This window comes from Sturnira hondurensis, unplaced genomic scaffold (assembly GCF_014824575.4).
Source record: "Sturnira hondurensis isolate 20B ecotype Veracruz unplaced genomic scaffold, ASM1482457v3 Scaffold0017436, whole genome shotgun sequence".
NCBI lineage: Eukaryota > Metazoa > Chordata > Mammalia > Chiroptera > Phyllostomidae > Sturnira > Sturnira hondurensis.
In genome coordinates, this window is record NW_028090067.1 from 565,285 (window position 1) to 578,066 (window position 12,782).

Sequence of the window (12,782 nt, forward strand, 5' to 3'; positions counted from 1 at the left end):
ATAAGGGAGAAGAAATTTAAAAAACCACAGGGCATATTAAGAATGCTGACTTATTTACATACAGAGGGAAACTGCTAAAGTAAGTGAGGTGGGGGGAAGCATTTCTGTAATGTAATAAAAGATTTAGGAGAAATGTGGAGTATTGTATCCGCAAAGGGAGGGCAAGAGCTTGTGCCTATGAAGACTTTTGGTGTAAATTTTATGGTGTGTGTATTCTATCCCAATATAAATGTTTTTAATGTACTTTTATAGAAAAGAAAGAAGCTGCTGGCCACAGTTTTGCTCCGTTCTGTAACAAAGAATGTTTTCTCCGTCTCAGCCTGCCCAGCCCAAGGAGGGGTAGAAATAGCTAACATCTGGCGGACACGAATAAAGATACATCTAAATAATCGAGCACATGCCCTCTCTTGCAGAATTTTGGGAGCAAGATGGAGAGTACAAGCATTAGCTGTTGCCGGAGGCTGTGGTGATGCTGTGGTGTCACAGGAAAAAGTAGTTTAGAGACACGGACAAAGAGGAATTTAGCGATAGTGGCAAGATCCGAGTGGAAAGTGGCAAGAGATACTACCCTCTCAGAGAGGCAGAGCGCGGGCTGGCTACAGGGTCCTTGCCAAGACTGCGTATCTTTCCTTGGGTTTTCTTTCTGTTTTTTTTTCTTTTTTTTAAATATATTTTATTGATTATATCATTACAGTTGTTCTATCCCCCCCTTCATTCCCCTCCACCCTGCACACCCCCTCCACCACCATTCCCCCCTTTAGTTTATGACCATGTGTCTCAAGTTCTTTAGATTCTATATTTCCCATACTATTCTTGCCCTCCCCCCTATCTATTTTCTACCTACTGTCTATGCTACTTATTCTCTGTACCTTTTCCCTACTTCTCCTCCTCCCACTCCCCTGTTGCTAACCCTCCATGTATTCTTCATTTCTATGGTTCTGCTCCTGATCTAGCTATCCTCTTAGTTGGCTTTTGTTTTAGGTGTGGTTGTTAATAACGGTGAGTTTGCTGTCCTTTCACTGTTCATATTTTTATCTTCTTTTTCTTAGATAAGTCCCTTTAGCATTTCATTTATAAGGGCTTGGTGATGATGAACTCCTTGAATTTGATCTTATCTGAGAAGCACTTTATCTGTCCTTCCATTCTAAATGAAAGCTTTGCTGGGTAGAGCAGTCTTGGATGTAGGTCTTTGGATTTCATGACTTGGAATACTTCTTTCCAGCTCCTTCTTGCTTGTAAGGTCTCTTTTGAGAAATCCTCTGACAGTCTTGTGGGAACTCCTTTGTAGGTAACTGTCCCCTTATCTCTTGCTGCTTCTAGGATTCTCTCCTTCATTTTCATCTTGGCTAATGTAATGATGATGTGCCTTGGTGTGTTCCTTCTTGGGACCAACTTCTTTGGGACTCTGTGAGCTTCCTGGATTTCCTGGAAGTCTATTTCCTTTGCCAGACTGGGGAAGTTCTCCTTTATTATTTGTTCAAATAAGTTTTCCATTCGTGGCTGTTTCTTTTCCCCTTCTGGTACCCCTACTTCAAACTATCTGATCTCCTTCTTGGCTTGTCCTGGGCCTGTGCTGGTGCCCTCCCTCTCTCCAATCTGTTTCCCAGACTTTCCCAGGTTAGTGCCCACTTCCTTTTCAAGGTGTCGTTTTGGCTCCTACTGCTCTTGCTTCATAGTTGTGAGTCATCATTCTGGGCTTCTACTGTGCGTGCGCTCAGCGGGAGGTATCTCAGGTAACTTTTTCTCTCTCTCCCAGATAATCCAGAGCAGCCACTTGCATTCCCCGCTGCGTGGCTGTACAGTTGTCTTTCCTGCCAAGTTGACGAAGTAGGATGTAGTCCGGAGCGATGGGTGAGTGGTAAACTGCTGTTTCTCAACATAATCAGGCCTTGTCTGCTCCCTTCTCTGTGGTGAATATCTGACTGCCTGCTCTGACATCACCACTTCATTATCTATAATATTTACTTCTTTTATTTCGTTGTTCTCATTAGATACATGGCATTGTATACCTTTGAAAAATTTTCTAAGACTATTTTCTTTAGTCTTAGTTTGTAAATGCTTTGGCGTTTTAGTTTACTGGAACTGCCACCAGAAAACATGACAAACCGGGGAGCTTAAACATCAATTGTTTGTTGCGTCACAGTTCTGGAAGCCAGATGTCTGGAACCGAGGGGTTGGTAAGACTGGCTCCTTGTGAGGGCTGTTAGGAAAGGAAGGGTCAGGTCCAGCCACTCTCCTTGGCTTGCAGGTGGTCGTCATCTTGTCAATGTGACATTTCTGCCTGCATGTGAGTCTGTCATCAAAATTTTCCCTTTTTAACCATCATTTAAACATTTTTAAAAATTATAGTTGACATACAACATACCATATTATGTTACTTTCAGGTATACAATACTGATTCAACATTTATATGCCTTACGAAGTGATCACCGCAATAAGTCTAATAACCATCTGTCAGCATACATAGTTACTATGATGTTATTGATGTTATTCCCTGTGCTATACTTTATTATTTTATAACTGGAGGTTTGTACTTCTTAATCTCCCTCCCTTTTGACACCCAACCCCTCACCCTTTGAGAAAACATTAGAAATACGTAAAAATCAGGTGATCACTTCCTGAGATATATAAATGCCTAATCACCATGTTGTTGAAAGGAAAACGATTCTGCCGTGCTGAAGCTGCTTTGGGGGATATTAATTTTAAGCTGTTTATTAAGAGGCAAAAGACTCAGAAAGAGCCTTTGACCCTCCTTACCTTCTTGCTGAAGAGATTCAGGCACAGAAAACTACTTCAGGGAAGAGAATTTAGGGTGTTCTTTAGCCTAATTTTAATTCATTGTAATAAACAAGAGGGCTTCAGGCAAATTAGCTAGTTCCCCACTCGTGTCCCATTGTTTCTGAGTTTCCCAGGAAGGATTTTCCTGCCTTGTGCTTTCTGCTCTTTCTCAACTATCTGTAAACGTCTATTCTCATTTCTGATATCTAATACCCTGTTCCTTTCTCCTTTGTCCAAAATGTCTCACATACCCAATGGTGCCCCACCATCTAGTGCTACCTCATTAATTGGCTTAAAAAGTAAAACCACATGATTATTCAATAAATACATATAAAGAATTTGGTAACATTCAGTGTCTAAGATAAACCCTCTTGGGAAACTAGGAATAAAAGAATACTTCCTTAAACTGGTAATGTCTTATGTTAAATTTACACAGCATTTTATGTTGTTTAGTAATGAAGTTTTATGAGGATTTTTTAAAGATTAACAGCAAACAATGGGCAATTGCTCACCGGTACTATTTAACATAGCATAACATTAAAGGTTGTAAGGAGTGAGGCAAGAAAAGTCAAGGAAGTAAAAGTTGCTTCTGTTGTTACATCTTTTATATAATCAAATTGTCTGACAATATTGCAGATATATTTCTTCTATAAGAATCCTTTTCCCTTTTAGTGTGATCATAAAATGGAAGGAAACCAAAATATGTCACCCCACTGTATGCTTTTGACATAGAAATTATTCTGAGCTGACGGTTATTAGCAAGCAGTAAGTTCAGGAGAAACTCACCCTACCCTTCCCCCCCCCCTTTTTCTGCCTCAAGACAGAATATAAATTCTCCCTTTATTAGAGACAGACTTTTATCAGCCCAGAGACAGTATACTTTATTTAGTTCCCTCCTGGAAATTTGCATTCCTGGAGTTGCCACCTTTGGAAGCCTGAAACTGCTTTTTCTTTGTCCTGTCATTTCTCTACAGATTTATGCATTTATTTTTGTTGAAAATGCTACAAAAGCCAGAGTTCTAAGCTACTGCTTTGAATTTCTCTTCCTTTAGGTTTCTCTTGTAACGTGTCCCACACCAGTTTATGAACTGTTTTACTCTTGTCGATCTGTTTTTTTCTTTTTGTTCAGGCCAGCTGAAAATCTAAGAAAGATGGGTAAAAGTAAAGATTTGCCTCTTACAAAGCCTAGTAAATTTTCTCAGCTTTTACTCACTAGGTCTGCTCTGCTCTTTTTTATTTTTTCTTCAAATCTTTTTCTTCTGATATTTAAATATGTTTGTGTGTGTACATATTATATACACACACTCTTCCTAGATTATTTCTACATCTGCTAATACTGTACCAGAAAAGATTATCTTAACCAGTAGTAAAATTATTACTGCTTTTTCCTAATCTCCTAATATTTCCATGAGTACCAAATTCCATCTCCTTTCTAATTCATTCTTCTCACCACAAAATACTGCTTTTATTGACATCCTCTTGCTCAAACGCATTAAACTTCTCCTTATTGCTTACAGTATGAAGAAAACAATTTACCCTACACTTACATTCTTCTGCCATGTGATCTTATGACTTTCCCTTTTCCCCTATCTTTTGTTTTTATAAATTGATGTATCTGTTATAGCCATTTGTCTCATCACAGTCCTTTTTCAAACAAAACTTTTTATCCTCACCCGAGGACATTTTTTTTATTGTTTGTAGAGAGTAAGGAAGGGAGAGAGATAAACACTGATGTGAGGGAGAAACATCAATTGGTTGCTTCCCCTATGCTCCTGGAACAGAGATTGGATGCACTTGGACCAGAGATCGGACATGCCTGGACCCAGGACCGGACCCAGGACCCAGGTATGTGCCCTGACTGGGAGTGGAACCTACAATGTTTAGGTTACAGGATGATGCTCCAACCAACTGAGCCACACTGGCCAGGGCCAATCATAGACCTTTTGATGACCCTTATACTTTCTTGATAATAATCCCCACTCATACTGTTTTCACCTTGTGAAATGACTTTGCCTTTCCTCCAGCCCTGCATCATATCTAAGGGATCTCCCCACCCCCCACCACCCTTCTGAACAGCTATACCAATCGTTGCCACTTACCTTCTTTGCACTTTGTAAGGCCATTGTATCTTTTATTACTTTAAGAGATGGATGTTTTTAATCAGAGTTTCTTGAGTGACTATTATGGAAGAATAAATACACAATAAATATCCAGTCAGAGTTTCTCTGGCAATTTTATCATAAATGTTTTATTTTGCAGCTCACAAGTCAAAAAGCAACTGGATGACTTTTACAATCATCATTTGTATTATTATTCCAGTGGCCTTTATAATGATAGGTGAGTGGATTAATTCATAAACTCTCTATGGTTAGTTATGGTTAGCAAGCCTAAACATTTATATCTCAAGCTCTATGTGGAGTGACTCAGTTATGGAGCAGTAAATAGGTTTGCACAGATTTTTCCTTGGGTTCCTCTCAGTTCAGCAGGTTTTATAGTCATCTTCTCAACTTTATAGGAGTTGTTGGTCTTGGAGTAAAATAATCATAAATTCTCAGATGATAATAAGATAGCAACATCAATAACTATTTTTAATTGGGAGAACTTTGTGTGAGTTAAAGAGCCTCATGTCAAAAACACTACATTTAATATTTATTTTTAATTCTTACAAGACTGTGGAATAGGTATAATTATGAAATCCATTTACAGACAGAGAAACAGAGGCCAGAGTAAAAAAGTTGCCTCTCACAAATAACTTCCAGAACCAAAATTGTGATTCTTCTGTAATTCCTGATATTTTCACCACCATGCAACATTTCCTCTATAATTACAGTATGTCTTTACTCGCATTTTTTGGAGCAAGAGTAAGTAATATTACTAATAGTGGTTATATGAAATATTTGTTTATTTCTATCCTCTTTTGACGAAAAAATAATAACATAAGTGATATTCTGCAAGATTTTCTCTGTTGGAGTAGATTTGTAAAAAAGAAGATGTTTATCTTCTTCTGGGTGTTCTGGATTTTGTTTTGTGGAAGGAATCCAAAGCTTGAATTTAATTCCTGAGCTAGGCCCTGATAGTCTTCAATACTTGACAGCCCTTGTGCATGCTTTGCTTAATTTAGCACTGAAATGAACACTTTCTACTCTTGATACTTGTTTCCTTTGTCATTTGCAAGAGTATTGGATATACTTTTTGCTCACAGTTTCCCCTGTCACTGTAGAATCCTAGGAGCTCAATGTTATCAATATTTAAACATTTGCAATGTAAACATTTGTAGAGAAGGGTCTCTATAAGAAGTCTTTATATGTATTGATGAATTTAATTTTTAAAAGTGTTGAAACAATATGCTTTATAACCCATGGGTAGTAGCCTGGATCCACTTCTGAGTATTACAAAATCAAACAAACAAACATTGCAGAGTGAGGCAAGAAGGTTTGGGAGTTAGTTAGCCCTACATTTGAACATTTACTTGGCTCTTTTTTGAAGCTTTTATTTATTTATTTTTAGAGAGGGGGCAGGGAGGTAAAAAGAGAGAAACATCAGTGTGAGAGAGAAACATCCACTGATTGCCTCTCACACGCCCCTATCCAGGGGCCTGGCCCACAAACCAGGCATGTGCCCTGACCAGGAATTGAACCAGTGACCTTTTGTTTTCAGGATGATACTCAACACGCTGAACCACAACACTCAGGGCTACTTTCATCTTTCTTCGTCACATTAACTTATTCAAACATTTGGAGGGCAGACACTTTGTCTCATTCTCATTACTCAACACCTAACTAAAAACCTGAAAGAATAAATTCTCAAAACAGTGTACATATATTCATTATTATTCCAGTTCCTTTGGCACCGAATATTGTTGAAGTAGTACAAATGTTTCACTAACTCATATTTCAATGACTTGTTATAACTTAGGGTGAGTTTCACTTCTATAGCTTTTATATCCTCCTTTGTCTATGACCGTCTCATTTCTTTAAGGTAAAATGAAGCCTTCATTTCTTACCTTAATCCTTGAGGCTTAAATTATATTCAGGCCTCTAGGTCTCTTCCTCGATTGCTAACTTTTATGCATTCTTTTTGGTAGGATGCCAATAGAGACCATGAGTGGCTAGTGGTTTCATTTCTCAAAATAGAAGCCAGGAAATGAGGCTAAAGTATAGACTACTTGGCCACTAAATGTCTTCCTTGCACACAGAGGAATTGAATTCATTCACCATCACATGAATGAAGTTAAGTTTACAGGACTCAAACCATGAGAGTCAAAAGTAAAACTGATTCACCAGAATGAGTAGAAACACATTTTAACTTTTTTAAAATTTGATCATTTCTTTTTTTTTTCAGTAATCATGGTATTGCCTTCAAGAAACTCCAAAACTGTAATAAATCCCCAGACTATAAAATGTCCAGGAAAATGGATTGAAGTAAGATATAAGTGTTTCTATTTTTCTGATGATACCAGAAACTGGACAGCCAGTAAAACATTTTGCAGGTCACAAAGATCAGAACTTGCTCAGATTGACACACATCAAGATCTGGTAAGAAATGTTCTGGTAAGAAAAAGGAAAGTTTTCAATCATTTTGGAGCTTAATCTTATACAAAAAGAGAATAAAAATGGCAAAAGTTAGTATTCAATAATGTAAGTCAGACTATGTTTTAAGCCCTAAAACTATAAAAATTCGTGTAATCTTCAACTAATGCCTATGAAGCAAGTATTAAAATATCCTTCTTTTAAAGGTGAGGAAAACGAAGCACAGAGATGTTAGGTAACCTAGTCATTGTCACACAGCCATAGCTTGTTGAACAAGCATTTGAACACAAGGAAGTTAGCTTGTGATGGTATGTACTTAATCACAATGCATATTGTTCATATAGCTGAAAGTCTTTGTTCAATATTCTTAAATTATTAAATAGATTTTTAAATACTTTCATAGTTGTATTCTCTTAAGGATATTCTGGGAAAAACTGAAACATACAAAAGGTATGGCTCTTGGAATTTAGAAATGAGAATGCAAACAAAATCCATATAGAAGATCCATATTTCAAGAAAATGAGAAAATGAATGGAATAAGAAGTGAGAGCCGGCAAAGAAAGAGGGACTTGGGGTTTAAGCGTCAAGATAACTGAGAAAGTTTGTTTGTTTGTAAAGAGAAGCTGACCAACAGGTCTGTGGTCCAGCAGTAAGGATTCCACAGAGGAGAGACTATACTCATCACTCAGTATCTTCTGTTGCATATTCAGAAGTTAGTTAGCTTCATTTCCGATTCTATGAGAAAACACAAAAATGATGGCATTCTTATTCTGATATCTAGTCAAAGTAGTTTATCACTGAGTTTTGCTATTTCAACACTTACACGTTCAATCAAGTCCTCCAGCCAACAAACCCCACTTCCATGATTTTAAGAGCGAAGCTGCACACAAAACAAAATATGAGCATTAGTTTTCTGTCACCTTTAAAAAACATGCTGTACTAGTTCCTATAAAAAGGACTTAGCTCCTGATTTTGCCAACCAGATGGATATATCATGTTCATTTATTGTCTTTGTCCTTAACTCTGTGACTAAAACATATTGAGTTTATATGTTACAACTAGAAGGATAAGATGTCCAATGTTCTCATCAATTTCCCAGTGGAGACACTGTAACTACCTTTAAAAACGATTCAAATCAGGGCAGCTCAGGGAGTATAAGAAATAAAAGAGCAAAGAAAAAAATCCTCCAGGTAAAACTAAGCTGAGCACTTGTGCTGTTTGTTGCCATAGAAGCATTGGGGCATGCAAATTAATATATAAATCCTAAAGTCTGACCGGGATGAGAAGCCTGCTTACCAATGTGCTATAGACTATTAAATAGAACATGTTGTGATTTTTTAAAGGAATTTTTGAAAAAGCACACAGGAACGTTTATGCACTGGATTGGGCTAAGCAGAAAACAAGGAGAGCCTTGGAAATGGACAAATGGCAAAACATTCAATTCCTGGTGAGTTTCAAATGTGGTAGGGAAGATTTATTCTGGTTGTGAAAAAAATTAAACCATTTTGTACAGTGACATGTGCCTTTTTACACTAAAAAGTACTTTAGGACAACCCATCTTCCTCCTATCTTGCTAAATAACACAGTGAAATTTTCCATTTTATTTTTATTTGCTTCCTATTTTATTTTTTCATTGTCAAAATTTTGCTAATCAGTGCTCATATTGCTAATTCAAATTCAACTATTTTACCAATTTCAAGCCAAAGCACAAACATTTCTTATACCTTTTCTAACCACCTGAATTTATAAAAGATCTCTCTTACTTAAATAGAGAACATACAGTTGTCTTTAACTTTCCAAATGTCCATCAAAGTCAATATTATTTATTTAGTTAAGAGTCTCTTGAGTGAGTGCGTTTTCCTCACTTACATACCATTCACCCACAAGAACTGCACTCCTTCCCCCTTGCACACATGTAGTCCTGCCTTAATATGTCATTAAGTGCTAGATAAACATTAAGTAAATATTGAAATATGTACCATGGAAAAAATTATGTTTATTGGAAAAGAGGGAAGTTTCAGTCATCAACACCACAAATTAACAAAAACAATATCATAAGGAGTCTTTTTAGTTTTTATCTGAATATGCTGCAAAAGCACCAAATAAATATTAATCTTATTACTTTCAAAAAGGAACACTGCCTAAAAATAGACCAGGGAACTGCTTTTATTATTTGTTTATTTATTTATTTATGCTCTCAATGTCAGTTTACTTTTAATGTTATTCCACATTAGTTTTAGATGAACAGCGTAGTGGATAGACAACCGTGCGCTTTACTGAGTGGGCCCGCCGTGTTTCCAGTACCCACGGGGCCCCATGCACAGTGATTACAATAGTATCAACCATGCTCCCTGGGCTAGAATGTACAGCTCTGTGACTGTTGTGTAACTAGCAGTTCCTATTTTTAACCCTTTAACCTTTTTACCCACACTTCTGGCCCTTGCCGCTTGTCAACCATCAGTCTATGCTCTGTATCTATGAGTTTGAGAAAAGTGGGTTTTTTAAAAAAATTCCAGAGATCTATGGATTTAACAACTCTAGATAGGTAGATAGGTAGATACATCGATAGATAAATAGATAAAAGTAGATATAGGTAAATGTGTATAGACGTGGAGATATAATTATATCACTGATTTATCAATGCCCCCCCCCAAATCAATCTTTCTTCCTATTGTTCTGAATAAGGTTACACATTACACTAATAATAAATAGCTACATTCAGTCTTACAGTCCCTTTAGGTACCAGATATTTTCATGTGGCATATGGTGATGGGTGAGTATCAAGCTTAGTGTTCTGTATGAAAGATTTCAAATCACTCTAATTTTAATTTTATTTTTGATGACAGTTGAAATGGTTTCCAAACTAATTTTGGTTATTCCTTTTTTAGGTTTGAAATTAGTGGGAATGGATATTTTGCTTTTCTGAATGCTGATGGAGTCAATAGTTCCAGGGGATTTGATGACATGAAGTGGATTTGCAGCAAACCTCAATTTTAATAGAGGAGAACACTGGGAAACTGTTACTGAACCCAGCCAGGGGAAGTCCCACCATTCTCCACCATACAGGCAAAACTTTGGAAACAAAGTTCAATAGAAAGGAAAAGGAAACTTTTATTTAATTACCATACAATTTGAAATAAAGGCAGGTTTCTGCCCCAAAACCTATTCCTTTGTAAAAAATATATATATATATCCAAGGGAAAAATAACACTGCCACCCGCTGCCAGGCCAGACCGGTCCTAGGCCGCACCTAGAATCACCTTTCCCTTTTAAAGTGCCATTCTTGGGAAAATACAGGCGGCTGAAACGTGCTTCTGGTCGTGGTCTGCTCCAGGTGTCCCTTGGAGCCTGTGTGCGCTGCTCCTTCTCTGGCCATTGGTCCAGCCCTTGCTTCCTGTCTCTTTTGTGTCATCTCACCAGTGCAGCTGCGTTCCTAGCCAGGCAGCTTCCAGACTCTGCTGGGACAGCTGCTGACCAATGCAGCAAATATGAAGTTGCACTGTCTTGCAGGCCCCGTGCCAGCCGCCTAGCCAGCCACATGGCTTCCAGAGCCTGCTAGGGCACAAAGCACCAACTGGCTAAGCACCTTCCCTCATGTCTTGCGGTGGGTCCAAGGCCCCATCCAGGCTGAAGCAGGGGGAGCAACATGGCAGCCCCGCTGCTCACTGGGTCTGTGCTGGAGGAGCACGTGTGGGCAGCACGCCAGAGGCTACCGGGCACAGCGGGGCTTGCTGCCCAGCTGCCCAGCACCCAGAGCCCACTGACCTGGGCCTCTTCCCCTCCGGTGCCCACTGCACTCCAGGAAGGCTCTGTAGTGCTGGTGAAGGGGTGCTGAGAATGTCCCTGGACCGCATGATCTCCTTCTCCTGCCAGCCTGGACACCTGAGCTTCTGTTGGATGACTGGGTCGTCAGGGGAGAGGACTTCAAATTGTGCGGTATTTCCACACACTCTGCTTTTAAAGACTGCCCCTAGAATTCCCCAGGTAATGGAAGTAGTCATATATACTTTGCTCTGCTTGCCAGGGCAACATACGCTCACGTACACTCGTGCTGTCCTCGGCACTTCCTAACCCCTCCGCCATTTCCGGCAGATGCCCCTCTCCTTACAAAATGACTATGGCGATTTGGAAGATAAAGTGAAAGACTAAAGTTGTTTTTTACTTCTTGAAAGTGAGGCAAGATGAAAAGAATTTGGGAAAACTAACAAGTAGAATGAGGAAGTTGGTGGAACAGCATAGGCACATAAGCCCTTAGGTGCTCTCATCAGAGCCCCCTCCTCCAGGCGTGATCAAAAGGCAACAGTTAGGGCAGGAAAAACTCCTTTGGTGGTCACAGAAGTCAACCACAACAAGGACTGGCTACGGACAGATGGATCCAAGAGGAAGGAACCATTGACCAGCAAGAAGGTAAAGCAGAGAGACATGGTGATGGAGACTTGACTTGGGGTGGTGAACACACAATGCAATACATAGATGATGTACTGCAGAACTGTACACCTGAAACCTATAAAATTTCATTAACCAACATTACCCAATTTAAGAAAATAAAAATAAAAGAAAATGGCACCATTATAATGAAAACTCGTACCACAAGTAGGAGAGGAATGGGGGTGGGTGAATGGCACAACCCTTCCAGAGCCCATTTTAGGAACAAGACCCTCCCAATTAGAAGAGAGTCAGAATTTGTTGCCACCAAGTTCAGAAACAACTCACCCTTGCAAACACACAAAATCCCAAGAACTGACCCCATCTCATGTGTTCACTGGAACCCACTCTGGGGGTTCCCAGTCCCAGGCTCAACCTTTGACCCTGTCCCAGGAACCTAAGTTCTATTTAAATAAAAATTGCTTTTCTTCCAACTCAAATTAGTCTTTTAATTCTTTTCTGCCTGAGTCGAGTGCCCTGAGGTCCCAGATGTTGCCAAGGCAGGGCCACATCAGCTCAGAACCAGTTTAGTGGCAAAAGGAGCTAAAAATTGTTGACTAAATGAATGAATGATTACAGGCAGAGTCTCATCAATTCAAGACACATAATTGCCCATTCTGAGCACAAGTCAAAAAGTTTCTGTGAAGCAGGACCAAACAAAATAACAATAAATAACTAGATACTCTGTGCCTGCAATAATGGTTGTAAAAAACTAATTTGAAATGGATCTATATTGATAGGTCAGCCAAAACCTAGGGCTTAAAAGTTAGAGAAATATAAGTGCTCTATATGCGTGAATATGCCTTTGACTTCTAACTCTACAAATAACAATCGCTAATACATCATTAGAATTATACATTAAAATTACAAAGCTTAGACTGTAGAGTATAAACTAGAATAACATCAAAAGTGGCAAAACAACAGGTTTTTGTAAACATTTCATTTTACACATAAAGACAAGGAAGGATGGGCTTATGATACATGCCTGAGTGTGTCATACAATTCAAATTCTGCACAGCATTTGAAAAATTATATCAAAACTGTATTTGT

General features: G+C 38.7%; 1 protein-coding gene across 2 annotated transcripts; it reads left to right on the plus strand.

The window, feature by feature from the left end:
* Positions 1–1,762: 1,762 nt before the first annotated feature.
* CLEC2A (C-type lectin domain family 2 member A) lies at positions 1,763–10,487 on the plus strand. 2 transcript variants are annotated; one of them, XM_037068455.1, is made up of 6 exons: positions 1,763–1,851; positions 4,480–4,623; positions 5,038–5,115; positions 7,120–7,313; positions 8,651–8,754; positions 10,196–10,487. In XM_037068455.1, exons 1-6 carry the CDS (start codon positions 1,848–1,850, stop codon positions 10,302–10,304), a joined length of 633 nt encoding a protein of 210 aa, XP_036924350.1. In that variant the 5' UTR covers positions 1,763–1,847; the 3' UTR covers positions 10,305–10,487. The 2 variants fall into 2 exon arrangements, with proteins under 2 accessions (XP_036924350.1, XP_036924351.1); XM_037068456.1 differs by having other exon boundaries at positions 7,120–7,199.
* Positions 10,488–12,782: the final 2,295 nt, after the last annotated feature.